At 38.2% G+C, this 14,432-nt stretch overlaps 1 protein-coding gene across 1 annotated transcript in view; it reads left to right on the forward strand.

The window, feature by feature from the left end:
* The first annotated feature begins 226 nt into the window (after positions 1-226).
* Positions 227-14,432, forward strand: part of LOC122790194 (opsin-5-like) — a 570,713-nt gene continuing 556,507 nt past the window's right edge. Inside the window, exon 1 of the mRNA XM_044057777.1 lies at positions 227-462. Within this exon, the coding sequence (XP_043913712.1) occupies positions 336-462 (127 nt within the window). The 5' untranslated portion in view covers positions 227-335. The remainder of the gene's footprint in view (positions 463-14,432) is intronic.

Here is a 14,432-nt window from a genome sequence, read left to right on the forward strand (position 1 = left end):
CCCATTACACAACAGTGTTACTTTCAGTGAGCCCTCTTTGTTAAAGTCACTGTTGCCATCTGCCTCAGCTCCAAAACAATTAAGATTAGTGTGGATTGCATCATGACTTGGGCAGAAGAAAGAAGAGTGCAAGATATTTTTAGAGCAGATTAAGAAACAAGTGTAGGTAAGGCCAGCTAAAATGCTCTTTTCCATCTGCCAAGTCGCTGTCCATGTTTTCTGATGAGCACTGTATAATCGAAGCAAAAAGTACCTGGAGGCATGCACAAGAAAACACCGTGAATTCTATGCTCCCAGGCAGTTATTGAGGTGGGACTGCTGCTAGCTATCCTGATATGGCACATGTGAATTCTCTGCCAGCCAGCATTCCATGGAGGAATAACAACATCACCCTTCTGAATAAGGAGCATCCCATTTCAGAGCAAGTAGAGACTGTCATTGGCGTCTACTTGCTGATTTTAGGTAGGCACAGTATAAGAAAGATAATATACAGTTGGAGATATTTTAACTCAGTATTTACAGAACTAACCTTTTTATCTATGTGTATGTGTGTGTGTATCTGCATAGTTACATGTGTGTATATGCATGTATGTTCGTACATGTTTGTATATGCATGTATGCACATATGTCTGTACTTATGCATGTCTGTGTGCATCTCTACTGTGTGTTATTGCCTAAAGATATATATCTATATCTGTATATATATATATATATATATATATATATATATATATATATATGTGTGTGTGTGTGTGTGTAAATATATATATATATATATATATATATATATATATATATATATATATATATATGGGACTCCTGAATTTGGTCAGCGCATCAAAATGTCTACAGCTGCTTGACCGATCACAGTTGGTCAACATATGCAGATGATTGACAGGTCTGCTAGATCAACAATCCTTGGGTGGGGAATATTCCTTTTCACCAGGGATTCTACAATCTGGGCAGTAGTATATATAACTACAAGGGGGGTTTGGGGGGCACAGGGGGCTTGTCCCCTGCAAATACCAATGTTATTTTTTTTATTTGTTTTCACGTGTCAAGGATTTTGTGCGTGCATGTAGTCGATTGTCGATGTTTTCATTGTCAACATTTTGTGGTCGACGTTCTTGCCATCTTCATTTTTTGTTTTATATAAATATATATGTATATATATATATATATATATATATATATATATATATATATATATATACACAAACACACACATACACAGAGACACACGTATTACACACATATAAAGACTCTTTAGCATTGTTAATTCTCATTTTATTGTAAAAATATGATTACAGTGGAACTCAGTTCCTGATAGTGTTCAGTCATTATTAACTCAAAGTGAAACATGCCTGCTAAATAACACATTTTAATTATTTTTGCTACAAATCTGTTTATCACAGTTGTCATGTGACTTTTAGTTATTGTTGTGCAATGAGACAACTTTTCTGTAGGTGCATGCCTGTTTCATGTTACTATATCAAAAAATATGATATTATATTTAGCTTTGGTGTTACGTCTTCCAAGATATGGAAACATTAAGCACTAGCAATTTTATTTAAAACTGAGAGGGTTATTGATTGTTTCTTCAACAGCTTGTGACATTTCCTCTTATTAATGATTAGTGTTCTATAAATTCTTTTGTGTTGCTCTTTACCTTTGCATTGTATGTTTTCTTTATTTTGCATCAAGAATATTTAGTGTTATTGCACAGAAGTCAGGGTGTTACCCGCTATTCGAACTATATTTATCTGCTAGTTTATTTTAGGTGCATATAGAAATTCAAGCCTTACTTGCCTTTCGGTAAAATCTGTGTATTATAAAGTTCCAGCAGCCAAGTTGGGGTCAGGAATGGGTTTAGTTTACATATGGCCAGTGTGAGGCAGGATTATAAAACTACTAAGCAGCTCTTGTCCATTAAGGAGACATTTAATCCTTAAGACAGTTACCACATAGTGCTGATTGCTAGAGATGTTAATGACTGTGCAATCAGCCTGAAGTAAGTGCACAGCCTGAGGTCAGAAATATGCTGCATTCCTCACCTCAAACAGAAAAGTGGAAATAATGGAGAAATCCTTGGCTGGTCTTCAGAAAAAGCTGCAGCAACCTGCTCCATACACCCCAAAAATATATCTATATCTATATTGTGCTCTCTCTCTTTATACATATATAGATAGAAAGATATCGATAGATAAAACATACTGGTGCAGGAATGCCATCCTACAGACTGAAGTGCCTGAACCAGTTACAACCGAACTTTATTGAAAGTGAGTGTATCTCCAGTCTTCCAGCAGCACCTACATTGGCCGTGGGATATGAAACTGTGGCAGGCAGTGGGACTCTGGATCCTCATGGAAGAAATAGTCAAGGAAGCTCCTAGGCAGTACCATAGGCACAAGTATTACAATCTTCCTGGTGCTGGATGCACAATGTATACATCTGTAATTTGCCCTAACTGCTCTTGTGTTTCCATAATTTCTTCTGAATTATGACCAGTTTGTTTTGGCTTTAATAATTAATTGATGTGTAAACAAGCAGCAGTTATGTACAATTTTGTAATATGGTAGAACAGATACCATGCATCTTAGCAGCAAAAGGAAATAAAATATATTGTTAGCAGTTTAATAGGTAGTACCCTTGCCTTTGGTGCAGAAGACTGTGGGTTCTATCCCCACACCAGCAAATTAATTGCTGACAGTGCAGCATAAGGGGTGTGGCTGCATTCCTGAGCACGATCTACTTTGGTGAAATGTTAAACCAAGTTCCAGTCTGTTTGAGTTGGTTATAGTGGCTGCAAAGATCCCATAGTACCGACGAAAAGGGTAGGGGAAATTCTCCTAATTGAATAAATACCACTTTGGTTCCCCCATGAAAAGTGGCTACTAGTCTACCACCCTGGTCAACAAAAGATAAATAATGTAGTTCTGTTCTTGTTGGGTTAACATGAAAGCAGAATAATTGTGTCTCCTTCTCCTTCTAAGTTTCAAATATAGACATTATTCACTGATGAGGGCCAGTGAGCAAGTGAAAGGGTTAGGCTAAAGTTTGCTTATTAAATGGTCAATGTGACCAACTGCAGATCTGAGCATCATGTTGTTGGTAAAGCATGTACAATCAAGCAATTAGGCAGCGTGCTTATGATGTAACACAAAGTGTCATTTATCTATAGGTATGCATAAATAGAAATGAGTATAACCCTTGGCATACCTTGCAACCTTGTAGCTTTTATTTATAGGTTCATAGGTGTGTACTAGGCTAATGGCCCTGGGGTCTTTACAAGCTTAGCCCATAGGATTACCCTGGCATCGTGCCACCTGAACTTAGTTCCCAGTGCCTCTGTCGAGTAGAGCCACTGGATAGAAGGGACAAAGAACGAAAGAATGAAAGGAATGTCTTACATACAATTGCTTTGTCAATCGTATAGTTGTACATTTTTGTCATTTAAGATAAATTTAGACCAAAAAGCTCCCTTGATTTTAAAAAAATTATTTAAGCATCTTTCAGATGTCAAAAAGGGCGCTGCTTTTTTTTTTCTCTTTCTTTCTTTCGTTCTTTGTCACATTTTTGACTCCCCACAGGTGACCATCAGCTATTGCCAATACCTCTCTTTTATATTCTGGTCCACCAAATCCAACGTACCCTCCTGGTAACCCTTACACCCAGTCCAACACATGTCTGGTGCCATTGAGAAGGCAGAGAATTCCTGGGGCAGTTTGATTCTTCTACAAGGGATTATTTTTTCCTAAGGTTCCACTCACTTCACATGCTACGTTCCCAGGAAAAGGAATGTACTGGCCTATGCTGCTAGTGTATTCTTCATGCCTCTAAATGCAACTCAGCAACAACCCTGTCACCCCCACCCCCAGACAACAACCTCTGCACATCCCCAGCCTTTACTATGGATTAATCCCAAAGGTGTGTATGCCCTTTCACCCTACCTGCATCATCAAGAGGCCATGACTATATTTAAACTTGGCGTGCCTGAGCTGTAGTCAAGGCTTTATCTCTCTCTATAACACCAGAGCAGGCCCCATCAGTGCTGCTAATCGAAGTACATGCCACATTCTGGTCAGTATCACTTATGATGATATTGTTTCTTTTAATGACAACTGTACTCTGCAGTACTCAATGACAGCATGAACAGAGTAACGTGTCTACCTTGGTAGAATGCAGCAATGCATTTTCACTCTTTTCTCATGTTCATGCATACAGTGTACAAGGTCTGAGCTGCATACAGTACTGAATAGACCCAGGTTAAGTTAGCTGCTCTGCAGTAGGGCTCCTGATTTAATTATGGGGAACATAAATGTATTCTTCAGAATGGTGATAGTGTAATATTGAGTTTGGGAAATAGATTCTAAATCTGAGGTTGCAGATCCTTGAATTACACCCCAATGCTAAGAGGTACAGTAACCTTGCAATCAGCATATACAGGTAGCAGTGGTGTGGGGGCACATTCGCCATGTTGGGGTGCAGAGCTGCTTATTCTCCTTCAAACATAGTTGTATACTGAAACATGTTATTACATAATTATTGTTTTGTGAAAAAAACACCATTTATTTTTGCACAATAATAACCTGTAAAATGTACTGTTGTGCTTTTAAAAGTGAGTCCTGCAATGCAATACGCACACACACACACACACACACACACACATATATATATATATATATATATATATATATATATATATATATATATATATATCATGGTCATTTCCTTCAATTTGATACAAGACTTCAGTTGTTTGAAGGTCTGTGCTACAGTCATAATAGGTGCTACTAGTTTTTGATCTGTTCTGAAAATGATTTCACAATCATACCATATGGTAGGCATAACAACTAGGCAAGAAGCTGTGTTTTGCATTCTTGGCCATTCTGCATGCAATATATTTTCCTTTCAAAATGCTAGAGAAAAGCAGATCCATTGTTCACAAAGTCAAATTCACTGAAACATATGCTTGTGTAAAAAAGCAATATAAAATAAAATGTTTGGACTTTCAAAGGATTAGGTGTGACAGTGAGGTGTTATTTATGTAGTCAAATGTTTCCAGACTTGAGTGACTGAAGAAAAATTCTCTCTAGAATTTCTTAAAATAAGAGTAATAAAACAGTAATTAGTCTTGGTGTGGTTAATTGTGCTGTTGGAAGGACACCTTTCCAAGTACTATTAGCCAGGGGATCATTTGTACTGGAAAAGGGAGCAGGTGAAAAGCAAGTGGCACTTTGATGATACAGCTGTAAATATTCTAACAGGGAATTACTCTTATGATACAGCATCATGTGTACATGCCTTTACATGCAAGCATCCATGAAGAAAATCACATGGAGAAGGTAGCAGGTGAGACCTAGCCAGTGCCCACATATCCAGTAGAGACTGGTGATATTGCTACTTTACGTAGAGAAAGCAATGCAGCTTGAATTTGAGTCATAGCTGCCAAAAGGAACTGATCTTCCTCTGGTAAGGCTTACTTTATAGGGAAATATGACTGGTAGCAAGCATGAATCTGAGACAGAGTAGAGCTGGACGGATCCCAAAGAGAAAGCTGAGACGAGCACATATCTCAGATCCCGCCTTACAAAATTTCATGGCGGTAACAAAGCAGACTCCTTATTGTCAAGGGTAGGAGGAGTAGGCATACAGGGAAAATGGGTTACTATACAAAGAATGGACATTTGCAGGAGACCTAGAGGGGAAAGTAATATGTTGGACAGTTATCCCAACAGCCTGTCATCTGGTGCTTGTAGCCACAGGCCCAAAATGAATGAAAAGGAGGCTTATACATTTTTTTTTACTGGCCAGGCATTGCAAAAGATATGAAATGGTACTGTAACTGTAAGACATGAGAAAAATGTCAAAACATTGGCAAGGCAGATGACAATATTAAGCTGCTTTAGTTTCATTTCCAATTGCTAATTCACAAAGAAACCATGGAAGGATGGATGTATATCTCCCAAATATGCAAGAAAATCTAGAAGATTTAAGATGTTTGTTTGGAAATGTTTACATAGATATTTTTATACACCAAGTAGACTCCAGAGAATTTTTCCTCAGGTAGACAGCAAATGTTGGAGGTGTGACAGGAAAGAAAGAGGTAATTGGGAACATATTTTCTGGAAATGCAGTGAGTTGGTGGAGTTTAAGGATTCCTTGCGGTATGCACTGTCAGAGATGCTGGGTGGGCAGATTGGTGTGACAAGGGAGATGATTTTTCTGAGCTATGAAATAGAATCAGAATTGTCTATACATAGTAAGGCCTTGCTGTGTCTAATTATGATGCCTGCCAAAAAAGCAGTAACTAGAAAATGGAAATTAAAAACTAAACCAACTATACTAGAAGTAGTGAGTAAAGTAACAGAGATAAAACAACTGAATTGAGATCTTTAGAAAAATGTAGGAGCAAATGCCGCAGTGGTGCAGTGGTAGCATTGTCGCCTCACAACAAAAGGTTCTCCTGTTCGATTCTCGGCTGGAGAGCCTTCTGTGTGGAGTCTGCATATCCTCCCTGTGGTCAAGTGGCATTCAAAAGACATGCGTGAATGGGCATGCCTTCGTTGAAGGTTGGGCATTGGGTTGGCACCTCGGCACCGTAAAAATCTACTGTCAATCATTGGCGGACCGGAGTTCCACTGTGGCAACCCCTAACCAGGAAAAGCAAAAAGAAGAAGAAAAATGTAGGAGCAAACTACATAGGAAAAAATGGGAATTGTGGGAACACTATATACAGGGGAGGAATGAAGTTTAAAAGAAGGCAGGACTTAATGAGATATGTTATGTTTGACTAAAAATGATCGGGTAGATTATTAGTGATGTATAATGTCTGTAACTTGGAGTGTGTCAGTGTGGTTTGTTTTGATTTGATATGATTCCTGTATCATAAGTGATGGTTTAATAAAGCTGTTTCTTGTTTAAAAACAGGGCAGGGATTGAACAATTTATGTAATTTTGCTTAGGTTGTATGATATAGCAATAACCCATGCCTGGGTGTGGGTAATGCTGGATTTACCCACGGTTGGCATGGTTTGGTCCCGAGGGCGAAGCCCGAGGGACCAAACAAAGCCAACCGTGGGTAAATCCAGCATTACCCACACCCAGAAGTGGGTTATTGCTATATTAATGACATTATTTAAGAAAAGAAATAATTACTTTTCTTAAATAATGGCATTGTATAATGCCTCTTTACTGCCCTTCCGCAGCTGTCTGGTATTCTGCGGCAGTTCTGATGTACTGCGCATGCCTATGCAGTAGATCAGAGCTGTGGGCAAAAGCAACGGAGAACGCAAGATCTCCGTTGCTTTTTTTTTTAAAAAAACTGTCTCGCTATGTTAAATGAGTTTAACATAGCGAGACAGTTTTAAAATAAGCAACGGACATCTCCGTTGCTTATTTTAAAACTGTCTCGCTATGTTAAACTCATTTAACATAGCGAGACACTAAAAAAAAGCAACGGAGATCTTGCTTTCTCCGTTGCTTACTGTCTCGCTATGTTAAATGGGTTTAACATAGCGAGACAGCTTTAAAATAAGCAACGGAGATCTCTGTTGCTTATTTTAAAGCTGCCTCGCTATGTTAAACCCATTTAACATAGCGAGACAGTGTTTTAAAAAACGAGTTATACTAATGGAAAAAGTCCGGCGACGGACCTTTTCCATTAGTATAACTCGATTTACAACGGGCACGCTGGCCAATCAGCGTGCACGTTTTGGGGGGGGGGGGTCATGGTATAATATATAGTAATATATGTGAAGTAGACTGTTTGTAAACATGAACTTGTTAATACAGTTTCATTACTTTTATATAAATGTAAATTTGCCTATGTCACAAGTGATAATTCAATAAAAGTGTTTTAAAGTAAAAAAAAGAGCTATTTCAGAGGGCAACCATGGATACTGTTGCCCTCTTAGTATTCCAAGCATATGAGTAAGAAGTGAGTGAGTGAAGATAAATATCTCAGCATTACTGACCTGACTAAGGGTTACTGGCAGGTATCCTTGACATCCACAGCAAGACAGAAATCAGTATGTGTTATCCTGTTTTGCCTTATGATTGCTCCAGAATGCCATTTAGGATGAAGAACATTCCAGCAGCTTCCCAGGGTCTGGTGAGTGTAATAGAGTGCATCCTTCCTATATTCTCATTTACATAATAATATCTCAATGCTTAGTCACTCCAAGGAGGAATAGTGCAACATGTCAGGGAGGGGCAAAGCAGAGTAAAAATGGAAGGAGCATGCCACAGTGCTGGCTATTCAGGCATCGTCTACAGCTTTTACCAAACAAGTAGTTAAGGGTATTTCTTGGGATAGTGAAGGACTACAAAAAGTTTATCCTTAACTACAATACCATAGCCACTCCTCTCACGGTCCGTAATAAAGGGACAGATACATTTATCTGGACACTAGCTTGTATCCAGACTTTCCAGAAATGCTAGGTGGCTTGAGTAGACTCCTGTAGCTAATCCTGATTATAGCAAGGATTTCTTCATTCTGTTAAATGCTTCAGATCACACACTGGGGTGTACTTGATCAGATATCTTCAAAGGGTGAAGAATATCTGAGCCTATACCTTAGTCATAGACTTCAACTAAGGGAAAATGTGTGCGCAGGTGTGACGAGGAATGTTTGGGAATAGTGCAGGCTGTTCAAACACTTTACTTCCGCCTATATGGTACTAAACTAACAGTAGTTACAGATCATGAGCCATTACAGTGGTCACATAAAGTTAGTCTCAAAATTGTAAGATTATTAGAATGGAGACTGTGAGTAAAATCCCATGATATTATTAGCTAAGTGAATTACAGTCCTACAAATTCTGCAATATAATTATCCAGCATCAGAATAATACCAGCAATGCACATTGCAGGTGCTGTGGCAAGGTAAGGGACTGCGTAGTACTACTTAAAATGTGAATGTGTCCCTGTGCTACCACATTGTGTTTTTATTGTACAATATCTGCCACATGCTCGTTGCCCATCAGGCCTCTAAGACACATCACCCAGGCAGGCATGAGGTTACATTTTGCCCTTATCTAAATCCTGCCACTGAGAGAACTTTTAATTTATGAAGCTAATCTCAGCCTTTTGTATGAGAGCCACCTAGGCCTCCTCAAGCTATGTATATATGCTGCCATGCATGTGCCAGTAGGGAGTACTATCAATGACTTGGGCAACTATGCCCACATCCATGGGCCCAGACCCTCATTGTATCATGAACTTCTGTTCTCCAGTAGGGCTCTGTCATTGGAGCTGTGCTGGAGGTTGAATAAGAACTATTGTCCCTCTCCCAACATAGGCACACCCATCCTTCCTGTCTGCACCATCAAGCACCCAAACTGCTAGTCAAACATGAGTCACCTAGGCTGTAGTCAGGGCTTTCTTCCTCTTCACCATTGGTACAGTCCTCAGACTTTATTCTTTGGTGGTGTTTCAACAAAATTCACTTGAGGTCTACAAAAGAAGAGAACGGTAGAGAGGTGGTTTTAAGACAAAGCAAATGTAGTTGTTTTAAGAGGAGAAATGTGACAGCCTGAGTGAAGCTCGTTTTATTTTTACTGAAGCATGCAGAAACTAAATTTAATTACTTTTTTCATAAACCTCTAGTTGTTTAAACCTTGTAGCATATGTAATTTTAAATTATATATACAGAATGTAAATCATATACTGAGTATGTGACTGCTTTCAGTGGAAATGCAACAGAACTTTAGAAATTGAAAATAAATCTGACTTCTCAAATGTGTAGTTATCTAGAGTGCCTTCAACTCAAAGAATGAATTACTTTATTTGACATTAGCTTGCTGGACTTCACTCCCTAGCTTGATAGACTGTGAAGAAGGAAAAACATCAGTTAAATTTAAACCATGCAGCAAATATAATACTTGGACTCCAAAGGAGATAAAGCAATGGATACTCTGCCTTCCCTCAGAAGGATGTACATTTCTAAGAGTTACTGGCTGAGAGGTTGTATAACTGCTGTGTGTGGTATCAAATCAGAGATAATTAGAATCAGAAAATCTTTAACACTGGTAATGATAGATTCAAACAAGGTATTAATTAAAATTTGGTATACTTTCTGTCTGTATATTTCTTTTTTTGCAACCTTATACTTGCTTGTACTTTTGATTTTACAAATTGCATTGTTTAATTGTATTTATTTATAGTAAAGAAGTTTATTTTTCAGTTATAAATGCTTGTGGTTGGTGGCTTAGTTATTCATTTATGGAATGTGTATTAAAATGGTATAACACCATCCGTTGGCTATTGTCTTCTTAAAAATGATTATGTTAGCCATTGCTATCAACATGCCATAATGTGGTTGCTTTATTGCAACTCATTGTTTCCTACAAGAGCCTTGCCAGGAAAGCAGAGTTCCTGTGTATCCTGTAACAGTATACTCATCATTTCAGGAAACTTCCCTATACACCTAACATGAGTACACCTGTCAGTGTTTCTCTATCTAATGTCTGAAGTTCTGGTACTGACGCACACCCCAAAACTAAGGCAGCAATGTGACATATACAAGTGCACATGATTTGCTAAGAATACATAGTGAAACAATTAACATAGGATGTACAGATCTGGAATTAAGAAGTGTTTACAAAGCATTATGAAAAATGTGAGCTATTTTCCATGTTTACATTATTAATGCAAAATGGGGTGATGAATGCAAGCCTGAATGTTAGTAAAATGACATTAAAATATAATGGACAATATGAATACATTCTGGGATATAAATATTTTTTCATAAAAGCAGTTATAACTATTAGCCATATTTTCTTAAGTAAATTAACTTCATAAAATCGACCTGCCGATGAATAAATGTTGTCTTATCAAAAACATTAAAGCACACAATGTTGTCACACACATTTGTTATCTAACATACATAGTTCTGTAGATGAATGTTGTTTTGAAGTGATGTGAAACTGTATGAATAATTTTCACATATTCTGCAATATCACAAAACTTCAAAGTGCTCTCCACTGATGTTGTACACCAATGGAAAGCTCTCAAAAAGGTGAACAATCCTTCCACTGCTATCTTGGATCTGTGTTTACACTTCAGAACTATAGCCCTTTATATGAATATATAACAGCAGCAACTTTGGCAAATAAAATACCATTCTTCTTTCATCAATCTACAATATAAAATTAGCATTTACAGACAGACCTTTGATACTAATATGAATGTCTAGCTCGTTGTCTACCAACGAGTTTTATGTTTCATATTTTTTGTAATTCACATACATTATCAGGTATTGCAAATCTCATGATATGTGTTTTCAGAAGATGATTTTGGAGAAATACTCAAAGGAAGCACAGTGTTTCCTGGAAAATGACCTCAGGAAGCAATGTAATTGGCCACATGCTGCTCCAGACTGCATGAGTTAAGGCAAACAGTAAGTGTGGTTGTGGTGTGCTATTTTGATCTGCTGGTGGCAGTATCACTGCAAAAAAAATAAAAATAAAAGGAATGGGATGTTAATAGTGGACAGTTATTATTAACTCATCTGGGTAAATATTATGTGCATTTGTGTGCTAAAATAACCTTTGTCAAGTTTCAAATTCTTGTGGTATGATTGCACTAGAAGGTACTTAGCTACCAGTGAGGTGTGTGAAACTCAGAGACCCATACGTTGTAATATAAATGTTTAGCTGTATATTGTATTGCTTATTTGGGTGTGTCAGGTAATAGCTATTATAAAAAGTAGCTTTGTACATTTATCATACACTTTTAAGTATAGTGTTAAGGATCATAAGAGAAGAACCACCACATATAAATTGTTTGCAGCAGGAGGGATTATATGGCCATTCATCACAACTGCAATCAATCTTTTCCCACTTCCAGACACAATTTTGAACTGGAGAAATCCTACCACCTTTCTCATGCGTTAACCCACACTATAAGCCCACCCCTACCCTTGGCCTTCACCCTAACCTCTACATATTATGTCCATAGGTTTATAGGTTCATATGTTGGTACTAGGCTGTCATCCCTAGGGCCTATACAAGCCTAACCATAACAATTCCCTGGCTATTTCTTCCCACACTATTTACTTCCCTGGACCCCAGTCTAGCAGGGCGACTGACGTGATCCCCTGGGGTGAATTTCCTTTTTCCCATCCAATCGTCATTGTTCCTTTTGAAGAAGGCCAAAGAGGCACTCTGATTGACATGTATGGGCAATCTATTCCAGAGTCTGGGGAGACTCTGGGTCAGGAACCTATCCCTCCAGCATGTTTTGTTTATTGTGATGACAAGGTTTAGATCCCTGAAGCATGTGGCTCTGAGGGATTGGGATTTCTTTAAGTGTAGCATGTCCAACAGCTCTGAGTATGACATGGCCTTATATGTTAAGCAGAGATCACCTCTGAGTAGACGATATGCGACAGAGTATAGCTGGAGTTTTTTAAGGCGGTCAGCATAGGGCATCTGCTTTAGGCCTGTGATTCTTTTAGTGAGGTATTTCTGCGGCCTTTCCAGTTGTTGCAGATGTCTTGAGAAGTACTTACCAAATGGGGTGTTGTATTCTATAATGGGTCTAATGAGGGATGAGTACAGTGGGACAATGACCTCCTTTTTTCTGGATGAAAAGCCCTTAGTGATGAGGGGGTTACCACATAGAAGGATTTCCTGACTGTTGTGGCGATGTGGTTATCGAAGGTGAGACCACTGTCCATCTGTGTCCCTAAGTCTCTTATCACACTTGCGGTGTTTAGTGTACTGCCACCTATATGATAATTCAAGGACACATGTTTTTTCCCAAAGGGGATAACTATACATTTCTTGGCATTTAGCTTGAGCCCATGGCTCTGGCACCAAGCATCTGTTTCTGTAAGGCCCTTTTGTAGAGTATCCACATCATTTGGGGATTCAGTAATGGCTCCCAGTTTGCAGTCATCTGCGAACTTTGTTAGCCAGAGTCCCATAGTGTTGGCCTGTACTTCAGAGAAGTAGATGCCAAACAAGAGCGGTCCCAGGACTGAACCCTGTGGTACTCCACTTGTCACTTGTCTGGAGCCGGATTTGGAGTCGGCTACTTTTACAGTATGTGTTCTATCAGTAAGCCAGTTATCAACCTATTGGGTGATGTAGGGATTAATGTCCAGCTTAGTAAGTTTATCTACAAAAAACACTTGCCCTAACATTACCACTATACAAGAGAAAAGGACACAGAATACACACAACACCACATATTCCCTTACATAACCCTTACCCTAATCCTAACCCATAAACATGTACATACTAACAAGTCACTACAACATTTTCAGTCAAACATCCATTTTCATGCACACTTCTGCTTATCAACATTATAACAGTAAGCATTCAATCAGTTGAGCATTCAGTCAAATATGCTTTCAATATTTTGTGCATTCAGTGTTTTTCACCCCCCCCCAAAAAATCTTTCAGTCAAATGAGCTTTCAATATTTTAAGCAGCTGTAAGTATCTATCTATCTATATATATATATATATATATATAGGGGTTAGTCAAAAATTGTATGGATGGTTGACCTGTGCACTGTCAACCCACAGTGGTTGACATAAGTAAGTATTTGACAGCTGTGTGAGATCGACAGAACCCAGAGTAGGGGGCTATGCTCTTTCTCTGGGAATTGTGCAATCTCAGAGTTAGTTAGCTGGGGATATGGGGTGGGGGGGGGTGCAGCATATTCCAGAGATTAGCCTTCGAGAATGTGCTGCAGCATGTCAATGTGATTTTGTTGAAATAAGTGTGTCAACATTAAGCACACTGACATTTTGTGGATTAACTAATCATAGTAGATCCATATACATTTATATATATATATATATATATATATATATATATATATATATATGTGTGTGTGTGTGTGTGTGTGTGTGTGTGTGTGTGTGTGTGTGTGTGTGTGTGTTTACCAGCTTAGTGCACTAATCTCATTAGAGCAATTTCTGATACAGCCAGGGTAACTGCAATAATAATGGTAAAAAGAAATACAATGTAAGAAAATGTACACACATTAATATGAACAATTAGATTTACTGCATACTATTAAACTTTAATAGCCCACAAGGAGCAAACAACACAAAATATGATATAGAAAATATAAAACAAGATTATCAGTATGAAGGGAACATTTGGAGGAGGAGTAAAGGTTGATGACATATAAGAGATGCAAGAATAGGTAAAGTAGGATATCTCCTCCCATTTATGACAGACTTACGAATAGTCATTATATAAATATGAAGTTCACAAATTAAATCTCTTAATCTTAGTAAAACTATATATATGCACTCTGGAGACGTTCCTGGCAAAATCTCAGCATTTTAAAAACCTACAATCCATACCTCTCTACCTTTTACCTCTAGGATTAGGTACAAAGCAAAAATAATTAGAGAAAAGACCCAACATGAAAGGCATTTTAAATGCTGTCACTATTAACTTAGAATTT

The sequence above is a fragment of the Protopterus annectens genome, chromosome 1.part2 (assembly GCF_019279795.1).
Source record: "Protopterus annectens isolate FY-2018-M chromosome 1.part2, PAN1.0, whole genome shotgun sequence".
NCBI classification, from domain to species: domain Eukaryota; kingdom Metazoa; phylum Chordata; order Ceratodontiformes; family Protopteridae; genus Protopterus; species Protopterus annectens.